A 15,853-nucleotide genomic window follows, 5' to 3' on the forward strand; every position below is an offset into this window, starting at 1 on the left:
TTTCCCTCCACCGAGATTGCAATTGCAGGAAGCGATGGAGCCACAGCCTCTCTTCTCCAGGGTCTTGTGCAGACCAGGTGCCCCTTCAGAGCCACAGGTTGTGGCTAGAGGCGAGTCCAGCAGGGTTAATCAAACAGTGCGGTCCTGGGTGGAAGTGGAGGCCGCCTCTTCCTAGCCTCAGGATATTGACCTACTTTCCCCGTCTTATCTGTGTGCAAAATATTTGTTGTACTTAGTGTGTTCTCCTGTCACAACGAATGTTTGTCTCTTCCTTTCATATCAACTGAGTGCCGAAGTGCTGGTTAAATCAGGGGAAAGAATAATGGGGAAGAAAAGTTGGTAAGTGGTTTTAATTTCTAAACGAGGGGGACAGTATATTTATGTCATTTAGAAAGGACTCTAGTTTTCCTATACCCACCTACCTGTCGAGGTACATTCTTAAGGGTACAACTGTGAATTTTAAGTTGTGGGTAGTTTTGATTTGCTGATTTATCATCTATTGATATATTTCAAGAACGCTTTTTGGCTAAACTACGTGTAGAGGGAAGTAACTTTTCTTAATGAGGATTTTACGGTGTAGTTCACTACTGCACATTTTATTTCTTACTAAAATTTCCTTTGGGAAGTTTGACTTTACATGGTCAAGCTGAGTAACTTTAAAAATGGATTTTTGTGTAACTTCACAAGTTAATAACAAAGTACGTGGTGTATGCCAGGGGAAAAAAGTGTGCATTTGTATGTATGTGTGCTTGTATAAATATGTGAAATAACTGCTGTAACATGTAGAATGTTTGTATATTTGCAGAGCTTTTGTTCAGTTTAGTTAACATTTATAAATGTAAATTTGTAAACAAATTTTGGTGAACATTTATGTGTGACTTGTTATTTATGGTGTACCTTGTAGGTCGCTTATGTATCTCTTTGTAAATACTACAGAGTGCATTTAGAAATGAGTAAGAATTAGGATGTCTTTGATTTTAAATTAAATAATGCTTCCAACATGAAAAAAAAAACTGATTAGAAATTGACTCAGAAAAACTTCTAAAATGTAACGTGATTGTTGATCTTAATCAGCTTAGGTGAAATAGCCCACTACAGCGATTTAGCTATTTTCTTTAAAAATTCTTTTTAAATGACAGTAGTTTTGTCTGTACATTATCAGGGTCTTCTTGGGAACATCTTAACTATTTTTGTTTGATCACTTCTCAACCCATAAACATTCATGAAATCCTAATGTAAATGTCTAAACATCTCTCCCTTTGTTTACATAGTTTCTCAGACTTTATTTTCATAGCTAACTGCTTGAGGAAGCCTCTGAATTTTTATTATTCCAAAGAACTTTTTCTTAACCCTGAGTACAAAGGCATTGCCGAAGCTGCACCATTGAGTAATGATGTCCTTCTCTTCCTTTGTATGTATGGATTTTTAAATGTGTAATTATTAGATCCCTTGTTGCTTTTATAAGTAGGTGAATTTTTTAAAATAATCAGTTCCATTTGGCAGCTAACCTTGTACATAACTGTAAACACACAGAGAAGTCTTTTACATGTATCTCCATGGCTTTACTGAATCCTGTTGATCAGCTGTGTCTTTTCTATGCTGCATATAGTTAGACCTTTTTTTTTTATTTTTTTTAGTTGACAATGGACCTTTATTTCTTATTTATTTATTTATTTATTTATTCATTTATATGTGGTGCTGAGGATTGAACCCAGGGCCTCACACACGGCAGGCAAACGCTGTACCACTGAGCCACAACCCCAGCCCTAGTTAGACTTTTAATACATTTTTTTGATGGTGAGGTCAGAGCAAAGGAGGGCTGCTTTCCTTTGCCTCTGAGAAAATGTCATTGAGAAAGATTTTTGTGGACTGGCATTTGCTGGCTTTTGTTTTTTAACATTCTTTAGAACCTCATAAGATAGGAACTTAGTCTTTCCAGAAGCAAGTCTTTTTTTGTTGACTCAACAATGATGGAAATTGGGACGAGATCTTAGGAGCTGACGCATTACATACTTTTGTGGGTAAACTGAGGCTCAGAGGTGGCAGCGTGCCCAGGGCTCAGTGAGCGAGCTGCCGAACTGAGTCTGCATCTGGGGTCTTCTGAGTTCTCTGGGGGAAGTGCTGTGATAGTTGCTGACCTCTGTGGGCTGTTGCAGAATGCCAGAGCTGCTGTTTCCTTGAGGAATAACCTGCTTCCTTACTTGGAACAAGAATACACTCAGTATTTCTTTCTGTCTGAATAATGCAAAGGCCCATACTTTTCAAAGAAGGTAGTTGTAGCTCCAGTGTAGCCGGCTATGTTATGTGAGTTGTGAGTATCTTTGTTCAGCCAGCTGTCTTCAAGATCTGATTTGGAGTGGTCCCTCACCGCACCGGTATAGAAACCCCCACGGGAGTGCCTCCAGGTGCAAATCATTCTGCATTAAATTTTAATTAGCACACACCTTGAATGGTTGGATGATCCGATCAAGTATAAAGAGGACAGAGGAATGACTCTACAAGTACTGTTAGCAGAGGGGGAGGGCAAGCAAGGGACAGGAGGACTTCGGTGAGGATGTTAGCATGTGGAACAAAACAAGATTTGGACTCTCTGATTAACAGATTGATTCATTTGGAAAGGAAGTTGATTTTCCCCTGGTAGCTGTATTCAATGTAATAATTACTGGTCGTTTTTGGCGTCTGTGTATCTACTAGGGCCAATCAGAGCTGTTGGATGTGCCAGTTATATTTGAGCAGTTTTACATTCGCCCAGGGGTTCCAGGGTCTCAGGTTTGCCAATCTAAACACATCTGACTTCTTGGAATTTTTTTTTAATCTGCCTTGAGGGAACAAATTGAGAATTCTGTGGGTTATAATTAGCACATTCCCTCGTGCAGCCGAGTTTGTGTTTCAGCATAGAACAGTGGTTTATAGTTTTTGGCTACCTTGTCCTGCAGGGACTCGTAGCCCTTCAGACGTTAGCTCATTGATTCTCATAACATTCAGTATGAGCTGGATAGCATGACTGCAGGTCCCCCCTAAAGCCAGCGCTGCTTGCTGTTCCTTCTGGACTTTCTGGTTAGTGGCACGTGAGAGGTGCCTCAGTGGAGTTGGGGGGCAGAGAAGGGAGAGCTTGACGTGGCTTTCTGATAGACCTTGGAGAGATGGCCCTCTCTGAAGTTGCCTCGAATTTTGGCAGCCATTCCTGCCATGATTCTGCAGAACTTCCTTCGGGAAATGACGGTGGGGACAATGATGTTGGCTGTATTTCCTCCTCAGGGAAACCCCATGGAAAGTCTGTTGCCAATGAGGCAACTCTAGGTTATCTGGACACACTTGCCAGAAGGCAGGATAGGTGAGTAGGTGACAGGCTCTTCAGGATCAGAAAAAGAAATGGGAATTGGGATGAGAGGGAACTGGCATGCGGGAGTTTGCTTTCTCAGTCTGTGAAACAGTCCTAGGGAACGGATGTTGTCGGCCCTGAGTTTGTAGATGGAGACCTGAATTGCAGAGATGAATTCCCTTGGATCTGAGCCTGGGTCTGTGATCGCAAAGCCTGTGCTGTGCAGTATTGATGTGGACTGAAAGGGACCTTCATGGTCAATTGTTCTGACTTTTGTATTGCAGAAGTGAAGCTACTCTTTAAAAAACCCCGGGGTACTGTGAAGAGTTTGACAATTTAGGAGTTAGACTGAAGGGTAGGTGCATAATATAGCAAGACCACCCTCCAGCCACTCAGGAGGGCTTCATCCTTGCCCTGGCTCTTTCAGAAACTAGACATGCTGTTCCTCTGGTGTCTTGTGCTTTCTGTGAGAAGGTTTTGCCTGGGTTCCTGAGGTCTGACTCCTGGCTCTTTAAAGATATGCAAAAATCACTTTGGAAATTTAAAATTTTGCTCACATGCCAAAAGAGAGATTTGGTAACTACTAATCCACAATCTTCAATGTTGTTATAGAAGCCGCTGTTTTGTTATTTGACTCAAAAGTCCTTCTAGTCTAGATGGTATGTTTGTCATACTTTCCACAGTGGGAAAGAAAAAGCTTTAATGTCCTAGATGGTATTTTTCAAATCCTGTATAACTGGTCTGTGCCTTAGACCGAGGATACATCAGGGTACATCAGCTCCTGGCTGGCAGCTTTTGTTGATCAAGGTCAGTCTTTTTTCAGGCTCCAACAGAAGTCAGCCTTGACCTTTATCTTTGGTGATTCCTGACCCATCTCTGGCTCTGCAGAGACACCTCTGGAGTGTTAACCCTTAGACAACTATAATGTGGAATTAATTGTCCCTCCCAGTCACAGGGCTTTTCCAGGCTGGAGACAGGCTGTATGGCATATGGCTTCCATTTGCTTTTGTCTGTTTGTTTTCACTCCTTGTTCAAATCTGATTCCATTGCCTGTTGATGTAATGTCCTTTGTCTTATCCAGAGTTTGAACAAAGGCAACATCACACTCTGTGGAAATGGCCCCATAGTTGTGCCTCTTCCCTTCCCTAATCCAGGACTCTATTGAAAGCCCTCCTAGTAGCAATACATTAAATATTCTTAACAGAAAGCTTTAGAGAAAGTGTAGGGGTGGGGAAACCTTCAGTATGTAGTGGCTATAACAATGGAATGCAGGATTGGAAAGTCAGATAACTATAATTTGTGAAATAATTGCCATGGATAGACACACCTTTTAAAATTTTCTCTTAGCAAGTGTATTGGTAGGAATGAGAATCAGCCCACTTGACTCTTTTCACAAATGCATGTGGGCCCACGTTCTCACATGCTCTGAGCAACCTTACATATACCCTGTGTGGGTCTGGGTGGTCCACTAGCCCCATCTCCTTTGAGAACCATGCTGCTTAAGTAAATTGCCCTGAAGAGTCCAGTCTCTGTTCCTCGTACCCATAGGTTGGTGAATACTGATCAAGTGTCTTGTCTTGGTTCTAATTTGAATCCTTGGTGAAGATGTTCTTTGCAGGTTATGACCTGGGCTGGGAGAACAGAGGTGTTGCAAACAGTGTAGGACAGAAGAATGTACTGGGCCTCTCTAATGCATGTTCCTTTACTCTACACCCTGAGTCTGCGCCAGCAGTGCTGCCAGGGAGTGGGGCCATTGCACGTTGAGAATCCCAGCCCTCCTCTGCAGGGGAGGGGTGGAGGTTCTCATTCCTACAACACACTTGCTAGATGGATGTTGGTAGATAGTGTGTGAGGACTGCTGTGACAAATACCATAGATTGGGGACTTAAACACTAGACATTCATCCCACAGTTCTAGAGAGGCTGGGAAGTGCGAGACAGTGGTGCTGGCACATTGGGTTCTTGGTCATGGTCCTGTGTGCTTGCAGACAGCTGCCTTTTCACTGTCTCCTCAGATGAGGATGGGAGAGAGCTTGAGAACTCTTGTCGTCTTCTCTTTCATCTTATAAGGGTCTTAATCCCATTGTGCCTCTCCCCTCATGACCTCCTCACCCTAGTCACCTTTCAAAGGCATCAGCTTCAAATACCATCACATTGGAGGATGCGGCTTCAGCTTGTGTTAGGTAGGGGACACCAGCATTCAGCCCATAGCAGTTGGTGTGCTCAGAGCATGCTGGCTGTGACGGATGGCTTCTCACTGGAGTTGAAATCTGGGGGATTAATTTAAGACCAAGAGCCCAACTGAGCCCCTTGAGCGCCTATAGCTGGAACCACTCTTGGCAATCATTGTGTCCCATTACCACCACCCATCCTCAGAACCTCTTCATCTTCCAAAACTGAAACTCCATAAGCTCTCCCAATCCAACCATGGTGACCAAACTTCTACTTTCTGTTTTCATGAATTTGGCTGTTTCAGGTTCATTTTGTAAGTGGATCATAATGTCTATTATGACTGGCTTATTTCACTACGAGTAATGTCCCCAAGGTTCATCCATGTGGTAGTGTATATCGGAATTTTCTTCCTGTTTAAGGCTGAATACTGTTCCATTGTATCTGTCTTTCACATTTTTGTTCAACTGTTCTTTCATCAGTGACCACTTGAGTTACTTTATGGCTGTTATGAATGTGCTGTTGTGAATATGTGCTCTTACGAATGTATGGATGTCTGTTGGAGTCTGCTTTCACTACTTTTCATTGTGTATCCCAAAGTGGAACTGCTGGGCCATGTGGTGACTCTAGGTTTAATTATTTTTGGAGGATCTGCTAAAGAATTGGAATATTGACTCAGAGGTACCCAAGGGTCATTGATGGTTTTGAAGGAGGGTGTACCTGATCAGATCGTAATTTTAAAAGGTGATTTGGGTATTGTGGTGCCTGGAGTGGGAAAGGAAAGGGCTGGCATGTGTCGTGGTGGCCAGGTAAGACAGGAAGACCACTTAGCAGGCTATTGGGGAGCAGAGATGGACATAGAGTGATTAAAGCAATATAATCATTGAGAGTTTGGATGGCCAGAGAAAGTAGGAGACAGAGAAACCAAGACTGAGAACCTGGGTCAGTTGGGACTGTGGAATTTAGAGGGAGTAAGAATTCTTTCCATTCTTTTTCATCTTTTGGTGTGAGATGGTAGAAGATATAGGCTTGGGACAGGTATTTAGATTGTGGGAACATGTAGGTGATTGATATACACTTTGTTGATAAAATGAGTTGGTAATTTGGGGGAGAGGGAGAAGCTAAGAATAAAGGGGCAGATGGCCAAGCGATTTGGCTGAATTTAAAGGTGTTTGGGGGCATTACTGCTGCAGCTCTACATTTTGAAGCTCCTGTTGAGCTTTTTCATATTCCTACTTGAGACTACATGTCAGAACCTACAAAACCAGAAATGACGGCCAATTCTTTGCTTATAAAAATCAGATTTCGAAGGGATTCTAATAAATTCAAGAGGTCTTAGACCAAAGCATGAGGATGTCGAACTCAGCTTATATTCTTTTTGCTCATCTAAATTGACTCATTTTTTTTTTTTTTTTTCTATAGGAACACGTATTACTTTTAGGGCATCATTTGAAATATCAGACATGGGTTGTTTTCTTGACTGTCCTGAAGGACTGTGATCTCTTGATGGGAGGCTTGGGGAGGACTGTTCACTGTGTCCTTAGCATGTCACACAATGCCAGCAGTGCAAGAGGACTCAGTACTGTACATGCGGTTGAGCTGACCCGAATGGAAATTTAACCTCTCTGAGAGAGATGAGGTCTGGCACTACTTAAAAAGATCTAGGAAGAAACTTGCAGTTTTCTCAGTCACTTTCTCCTGACATTAGGTAGTAAACCATGTCCTATAGACTTTGCTGCTTAACTCCTTTGTCTCTTTTGCCATCAGGATTTGCTGAGAGTTATTTTGTTCATGAAATCTTGCCACATTGGCCCCATTTTCTTACTTAAATATGTTTTTCATGTCATTCTTAAAAGCATTAGTGCTCTCACTGGGAGCCAAGTGGCTCAATTCTGTTTCCTGTCCTTTGTTGATATTATGTTTTTGGAGGAGTGGATCAAAGTGGCTTGAAGCCGCAGTCATTATTTTGCCTGTCTGCTGCTGAACCAACGCGGGGGACAGCTGTGAGAACATGCATTGTTGTGTGACTCAGTTGCCAGGCTTACATTTGCATACTTCTTTTTCCTTTTGTATTTCTCTGAATGCCTACCATGTGCAGAAGGCTGTGCACTGTGCCTTTGGGGGAAATAAGGATGAAAAAGGAGTGACTCTTGACACCAAAGAGCTGATTTTCTAGAAAAGGCACCATCATGCACTGTACAAGGTTAATGAGTGGAACTGGAGTCAGATAGAGAACAGTTGTTACCATGCTAAGAAGTGGGCCCGGTGCTACTGCCTCTGGTGTATATTGCTAATGACATTAAAATAGACAAGTGTTAAATGTCCTCATTTAGCTACCAAGCAATAAAAAATCTTTCATTAATTTTTTCTGCAAATAACTTTTTTGACTTTGTTTGAAAAGTTGTTTCAAATTTAGTCATGTTAGTGACTTAATTCTTGTTAATTGTAAGCTCAGTTCTGATTTGTTTATGTACTTTCAATTCTGCAATGCAAGTGTTTCAACTTAAAAATATGCATTTGTTCTTATCTAAGGTACTCTGAGAACTTTGAATTCAGTGAGGGTACTGCCAGCTAAGATGAGCTTTATTTTAATTTATCCTTTATCTTTTGTTAGTTATTCCTGTGACATTATTAATTGGGAATAGCTTTTTAGCATTATTGTTTTGATATTACAGTGGTGTGATTGTGCACTTATGGGGAGGTACTCCTTTGTCTGACTGTTTCAACATAGGTTGAAGAGTTGATCTTGACATTCCTAAGCACAGATGACGTTCACATGGTAGCTTGTAATTTAAGGTTATTGGCTGGGTACAGTAGTTATATTTAAATGTTAGGTTACAGATGGCCATTTTAAGATGCTATAGGATGTTTATGCTGCATTCTCTTTTTGATTCTGAGGAAATTTTGAAATGATGCTTTCAGTATTTTAAATGATATTTTTGTACTGCTAAAGATTCTAGTAAATGAACTAGTGTACTTTGAAATATAGGCAGTGATTTTGGAAGTTTTGAGATGAGAGTAGGTGGGGGTAGGAACAATGCAGTCACATATTTTGCTTTTCTTTTTGGGTAGATCAACAGCTGGAGAGAGCCTGGCACCAGTTGGTGGGCTGGTGGCTGGCCTAAGTCAGCACCCTGAATTGGAGGGGCTCTGTTTCCAGCCCCACCCTCCTTGGGGGCTTCTCAGGAGGATCCACCAGCCATTGTGTTTTATAGATTGCTTTCACCAAGATAGGGGAGAAAGGTTAGATTTTATGTAATAGTGAAGATCTAACATACTACTCCACGTTGGGCACAGTGTTTAGTTTCATGTCAGTTAGGGATCTTGGTTGCTGGCAAGGTAGGAAGAATATAGAGATATATAGAATTGCAGAGAGGTTGGATGACCAGGAATTGGGAGGCAGGCAGGAGGCAAGGAAAGGCCAGAGGACCAGAGAAGCACTTGATCTCCATGCTACTGTTGCTGTTGCTGCTGCTGAGTGATGGGTGTAACCTCCAGCCATCACCACCTGCTGTCGTCACCTCCCAGGAGGATCTGATGGGCTGCACACAAGCTAAGTTCCCACCTTCTGCCTATCTTGGGGTAGAGAGAACAAATCTGTCTCCTTTGGATTCTGTAATGGAAATTGGGCGCTACCTCTTACAAGGCTCTTTGTACCCAAGGACTCCCTAAATGAGAGATCAGGTGCAAACAGGAAATAGAGGACTTGTATAACTGGAGAGAGAAAGAGAAAGAAATGTCTTCTATGGCTCTCCTCTGTGGCTGTCCAGTACTCACATGAACTTTGCTTACCATACCTTTGATTAGGAAAATAAAATGTGCCAACCAATATATGCAGCTCTCCCTGTGTTGCTGAAAACATGGTCACCCCCCCTTCAGGGGTTCTGCTTTCCAGGAAGATCCCCTTGGTCCTTTTGTCTTCATGGCCACGTCTGAGATGAGCATTGGTAAGAGGACTTTGTTACGGGTTGGTGTGCTTTAGCAGTTCCTTTGTGTTCTTGTGAGTCGAAGGACTTGGGGGTTGATTGTGTGAAGAATCAGACAGTGACTGTCAGCCCAACTTGCTTGGCACCTTAGCTTCCTTAAAAATGTGGTTGGTGTTGAAGGGTTATTTGCTGCTGTGGACTTGTCACTAAAGGTGGTGATAATGGCAAGTCCCAAGGTATTGAAGTTAGAATCTGGCCTGAGAAGGTGTCTCCTGGCCCTGGTTCTCTGCAGAGTGCCATAGCTCTTGGTTGACAGAATCCACGTGGGGCCAGTAAGAAGTGAGGGCAGCAGTGGAGCATGGTAGTACCTCTCAGTCTACATCTTCAGGCTGGGAGGGCTTACCCCTTTATCAGGCTATAGAGGCAAAGCAGTTGGCTTGGGATAGGTCAATCCAGGCCCAGTGGCGCCTCTGAGCAGCAGCAGGTTTTCCTCTGACCTTTCTCACAGGCCAGTTTTACTAATGCATATTCCGGCATCCTGAATTTTCCTCATGTTCTTCAGGCACAAGGTCCAAGTCTCAAGGCTACGACTTCATCAGCTGTTTGTTCAATATCAAAGGTGATCGTTCTTCTAGTTAAAGAGGATCCCTTGCCCTCCACCCTGTGCTTAACCAGCTAGTTCCTGCTTTTTAATGTTACTTCCTGCTAACAGTTTCTTTTATTATTAGGTAAGTTGCTTTCTGTTGCAAATAACAGAAAATTCAACTTAATCAACTTCAACAATAAAGAACACTAATTGGCTTACTTTCCTGAAAACTTGAGAGGCAGGGGAGCAGTAGGATTCAAGGGCAATTTGATCCAGAGGTGTGTGATGTCATTGGTTCTCCATCACTAATAATTCTCAGTCATTTTCTTGCCCCGCCCTCCTCCATGTGTTGTCCTCTTCCTGGAACTGGCCTCTCATGAAAGCAGAGATGACTGCAGCCGTTCCAAGCGTCACGTCTGCAAGTCATGCCATCCAGAGGCAGAGAGAACCCTTGTCCAAGCCCAAGCCTCAGGCTCAGTCACATACCTTGCCTTGAATCTTTTAAAAGTGGCTTAGAAAACTTGGAATGGAACCACCATTTGACCCAGCTATCCCACTCCTTGGCCTAGACCCAAAGGACTTAAAATCAGCATACTATAGAGATACAGCCACATCAATGTTCATAGCTGCTCAATTCATAATAGCCAGATTGTGGAACCAACCTAGATGCCCTTCAATTGATGAATGGATAAAGAAACTGTGGTATATATATATATATATAATGGAATATTACTCAGCCATAAAGAATGATAAAATTATGGCATTTGCAGGCAAATGGATGAAATTGGAGAATATCATGCTAAGTGAGATAAGCCAATCTCAAAAAACCAAAGGACGAATGATCTCCCTGATCAGTGGATGATGACTTATAATGGGAGGTGGGAGGGGTTAGTGTTAGGGTTAGAGTTAGGGTTAGGGAGGGGGCAAGAATGGAGGAAGGAAGGACTGTATAGAGGGAAAAGAGGGGTGGGAGGGGTGGGGGGTAAGGGAAAAAATAGCAGAATGAATCAAACAACATCACCCTATGTAAATTTATGATTACACAAATGGTATGCCTTGACTCCATGTACAAACAGAGAAACAACATTTATTTACAATAAAAAAAAAGAAAAAGTGACTTGGTGATGGCTGGGCATGTTGGTTGACTTAGTGTGGATCACACGCTGATGGTGAAGCATGGCTTGGAATTGGCTTCTCCAGGACAGTGTGGATCCCCCTGAGGGCTCTTGGGAAGGAAGAAGATCTATCCATCCATCTCTCTATTATCTAGCTGTGTCTATACATGTTGTAAACAAAAGATATCCTCCATTTTCTATGTACATTCCCATTTAATTCTCCCTGTAAGTCCACGTGGATTCTTTGATGGTTTATGGAAACATTGAGTTAACAAGTGGTTCTGAAATTTGTTCCATTGATGAGCATAGCTTTGTCAGAGGGGGGAAAAACATTTTCTTTTGGCGGAGCCAATATACCAACTAATTTCATTGAGATATCAAGGTGAATTGAACCCAATTTGGAGATGGTGGTGACAACATGGGAAACCAGTCCATTTGTAGGGCGATTTGCCAGTACCCCCATGCCATGTCCTGTTTTGACTTTGAGAATGAGGGAAGTTGTCACTGTATTCTCCTTCAAAGTATCTACATGCTGAAAAGATGAATGAACTGTGTTTGAAGGACTAAATGAATCTTGGCATTGTCTTTTCGCTTGCATTGTTCTGTTGTCCTATTTTGGTTTGCAAAAATTGTGTTTTCGGTTTTTCACTTTTTTTTTCAGTTGCCTGTTACACAGCATTTGTGTTGTCCTGACACCCCACCTCCTAACTTTGGGTTGTAAAGTTGGGATAGGAGTGTAAAAATCAGAGCCTATACAAACTTCCTTGAAACTTATATTTGTAAAGATGGTGAAGCAGGTTTAGTTCCAGAGATAGACTGGCTGGTTAATTATTGTTACCTGCAGCAAAGTGGTGTTGTCTTTCTGCAGCTGTTTCTATAAATAGACTATGTACAGAAATCCACCCCAGGCGGGCAGAGTTCCCATTCAACCACTTTTCTTAATTCAAATTGCTGGTTTGAGGTAGTTATTTTTGAAACCCTTCTCAGGTTGACTTCCCCCTTAATCCCTAAGCCTTCTTCCCTCATCTGCCAAATTATATGTAATGCATTGCAGCTAGAGTGCTTTTGGCATCACACACGAGACTGAGAACTTGAGATCTGATTTAAATGTTAATCTATTGTGACAGAGGTTGGCACTCACAGTCCTATTCTTGTGCACGAGTTTCCGTGGATGCTGGCGTCAGCTCAGCTGTCTCTGGCTTCTGCTCCATCCCCAGAAAATTGCAGATGACTCCCACCCTCACCTATTTTGTTCCAAAACAGAGCCCAGCCTACTTCAAAATACATGAAACCATTCTTTGGACTGCTGTTGTTGCCAGTGATATCTGGGACTGTTTATTCAAAGTGTGGTTGGCATGAATTTAAAAAAAAAATTTACAGAAAATTAACAGAAATTAAATACTTATTATGTGGTAATTCTTTTTTTTTTTTTTTTTTTTTTTGTACCAAGAATTGAACTCAGGGGCACTCAACCACTGAGCCACATCCCCAACCCTATTTTGTATTTTATTTAGAGACAGGGTCTCACTGAGTTGCTTAGCACTTTGCTGTGCTGAGGCTGGCTTTGAACTTCTTATCCATCCTCCCACCTCAACCTCCGGAGCCGCTGGGATTCCAGGCATATACCACAGCACCCGACCTTGTGTAGTAATTCTCATTGGAGAACCTACTGACTTCATTTTAGTTTCTCTTTTGACTTTCCAGAGTTGAGGGAGGAAATTTATTGAGGTCATAAATAAAAGATATGTTTATGAATTCATTTACATTGCTATTTATATTTGAGACCATAACAGGGGGAAATTTATTTAAATTGCTAAAATTTAAGCAGGCAGACCAACTTTTGTATGAGATAGCATGTTGGGTGATTCCATAGTAGGAAGAATCAAATGTACTTACCACCCAGTGTGATGGGCACATATACATATATGTAAGTATTTATTAGAAGTGTTATTGTGTAGAGGATACCAAAGCTATATAAACCTCACTTCTGCATTGCAAAAATTTAGAGGGGATGGATCTTAGTTCTACATCCTGGTAAAAGTAACAGCCGTGGGCATACACATCACACACACACACACACACACACACACACACACACACTTCACACACTTTCTTATGTTCCAATATTTGAAAAGAACTTTAGTACACTTGATAGTGGTCAGATTGGGAGCCTTGGAGATTCCTCTGTTGGGAGACCCTACAATTTGCAGTGGGGGTAGCATGCTGTCTTTGTAGCATGCCTCTGTTTCTCCTGGTGGGCTTTCCCATTGAGCCAAAGGGAAACTTGTTTCTGGTCTAGTCATTTTGCTTTTATGGTGGCATGTTTGTTGGAATGAGAATTAAGAACATGGAGTCTCTCTTGGCAGGTTATCTTCTACGGGCAACCTCTCTTTACAAGTGAGTTGTATTCTTTTCTGTATATCAGTGTTGGGTGCCTAGAATGAGATCACCTGTAGTTTCAGTGCTCTAAGTGGTGTCAGAGTGCTTATACACTACAGGCAAACCACTTCTAAATAATTGTGGCAGGTTTCTTAATCTCTCTGAGCTTTGAATTTCTTATCTTAAAATGGAGATAACATTACCTACCTTCTAGAGTTATTTTGAGGATCGAATTAATTAATGTGTGCAAAGTTCTTTGGTATAGTGTCTGCTAGCTGGAAAATGCCCAATAATTGTTAGCAGCATTATTTTTCAAACAGTATTTCTTGAGAAAATGCCTTCTGAATATCATCATGGAATGTGGAGGGTCTCATCTTAGAGAAAGCCTGACTTTGGTATGCAAGGTCTGGGAGGGGTGGATTGGACTTTGTTACTGAAGTCTGTTAGTCTGTGAGGGAGAGGAGATGGCCTAAAAGAAGAAACTGGAGACCTTGGCTTCCTAGTGGCTCTTTCTGTGGATGGACTTTGCCTGGGAGGATGGACTGGGCAGGAGGTTTACTTTTGGGAGCAAGTTCTCAAATGGCGCAATAGCAGCATGTCAGAGACCTCTGACGTAGGTCTTTGGGAGGAGAGGTTATGACATTTTGAGTCAGGTGAAGGTCATTTCTCTATTGGTGCCAAGAACCCATATGAAATAATTTTGTGCATTTAAAGTGACTCCTTTTCCTCTCTCCTACAGTGGAAGACCATGGCCAAAATGGAGGTGAAAACGTCACTTCTGGACAATATGATTGGAGTTGGAGATATGGTTCTTTTAGAACCTCTCAATGAGGAGACCTTCATCAACAACCTCAAGAAGCGTTTTGACCATAATGAAATCTATGTGAGTACACGAGCAGGTCACCTGTGGTGTTTGGACTCTGTGTGTTGAAGAAGAGAGCTGGCCTTTTATATCAGACTTTTCTACTCTCTCTGTTCCTTGGAATCCAGGGTATTTGTTTATACCCTCAGAGAGAGAGTTTTGAGTACTTGCTGATTGGCACATGAGTGATATTGATTAGAGTCAAATGTCTTTCCTTATGGTATTTAAAGAATTTCAGCTGTGTGCGGTGTATTGTGCGGGGTCTTGGGGAAATTCTAAAGCAAATGGAATATTTTAGTTCCTGCCCCCTGAAGAACATCTGTGCACATGGAGTTCTGAAATCTATAGACATCTTGCATGCCTTCCTAAGATTAATAAAGTCTAATCATTGAGAAGCTACTCATTAAAATGTAAGGCAGTGATCTGTCAAAAAAGATAGGAATCTTCTTGACATTTGTTTTTAGCAAATCACTAGATAAAAATACAGGCTTGGTCCCTGGATGTTTGGGAATAGTTGTGTCCTGCATTATACAAAGTATAAGGCCATATACACAAATGAAGTCATATAAATGGAGACAAAAGTAGAAAACACTTTATAAAGGATTTCACAGTTACTTTAGCAAGTTCTCTAAATATATTGAACACATTTGAAGATACTTTTATCTGAAGCTTTTCAGGAGTTTGCATAAAACACAGCACTTGCATCTGTGGAGGTAAAGGTGTATTGTTAACCAAGGAGATGGGGCATTGATCCCTCATTCCAGTAGCTGAGAAGGAAATGGGATAGATTGAATGGAAATCGCTTTAATAGATTTTGTCTTGCTTCTGAGTTCTTTTTTCCTCTTTCAAAAATGTGCATCTGTGCATGGAGAAGAACTGGATTCTTGGGCTGTGCTTCATTTTTCTATCAATGTGGGAAGCAAATATAAATCAGTAAATAAATGGAGATACAAATAGGAACAATTATAACTTTTGTGGAACTAATATATTTTAAAAAATGATATATAAAATTATAACATATTCCTTTCTGTCATATAACAGCTTTCCTTTTTTTTAGACAACTGTCTTAGTCTGTTTAGACTGCTATAACAAAATAATGTGAATTGGGTCATTTATAAAGATAAAGAAAATGATTTCTCCCAGTTTTGGGAAGTTGGAGGTGAAGGGGCTGGTAGATTCAGTGTCTGGTGAGGACCTGCTGCTTGGTTCTTGGATGGTTCTTGGAACCCTCATGGCGGGAGCCTCTTTTGTGACTAACCTCATTCAAACGGGCTCCACCTATAACCTGATCATCTCCAAAGGCCCCGCCCCCCTGAATCCATCACAGCCTTGATTAGGTTTTCACATACAAGTTTTGGAGGAAACACAGACATTCAGACCACAGTACCTAGCATGTTTCAAGGATCAGTTTGGGTGATGAATTTCTTCATGATAGTGAGACATCATCTGGGAGTGGAACTCTTCATCCTTCTTGAGGTATTGTCGGAGGTGGGGG

General features: G+C 41.7%; 1 protein-coding gene across 4 annotated transcripts in view; it reads left to right on the forward strand.

Moving 5' to 3' along the window:
• Positions 1-15,853, forward strand: part of Myo1b (myosin IB) — a 179,262-nt gene that overhangs the window by 18,070 nt on the left and 145,339 nt on the right. For 3 of the 4 annotated variants that reach the window (XM_047543729.1, XM_047543731.1, XM_047543732.1), the window contains exon 2: positions 14,236-14,379. In XM_047543729.1, the coding sequence (XP_047399685.1) occupies positions 14,245-14,379 (135 nt within the window). In that variant the 5' untranslated portion in view covers positions 14,236-14,244. Of the gene's footprint in view, positions 1-239; positions 340-14,235; positions 14,380-15,853 lie in introns of those variants that run through there. The other variant, XM_047543730.1, reaches the window with a different exon arrangement.

The sequence above is a fragment of the Sciurus carolinensis genome, chromosome 3 (assembly GCF_902686445.1).
Source record: "Sciurus carolinensis chromosome 3, mSciCar1.2, whole genome shotgun sequence".
NCBI lineage: Eukaryota > Metazoa > Chordata > Mammalia > Rodentia > Sciuridae > Sciurus > Sciurus carolinensis.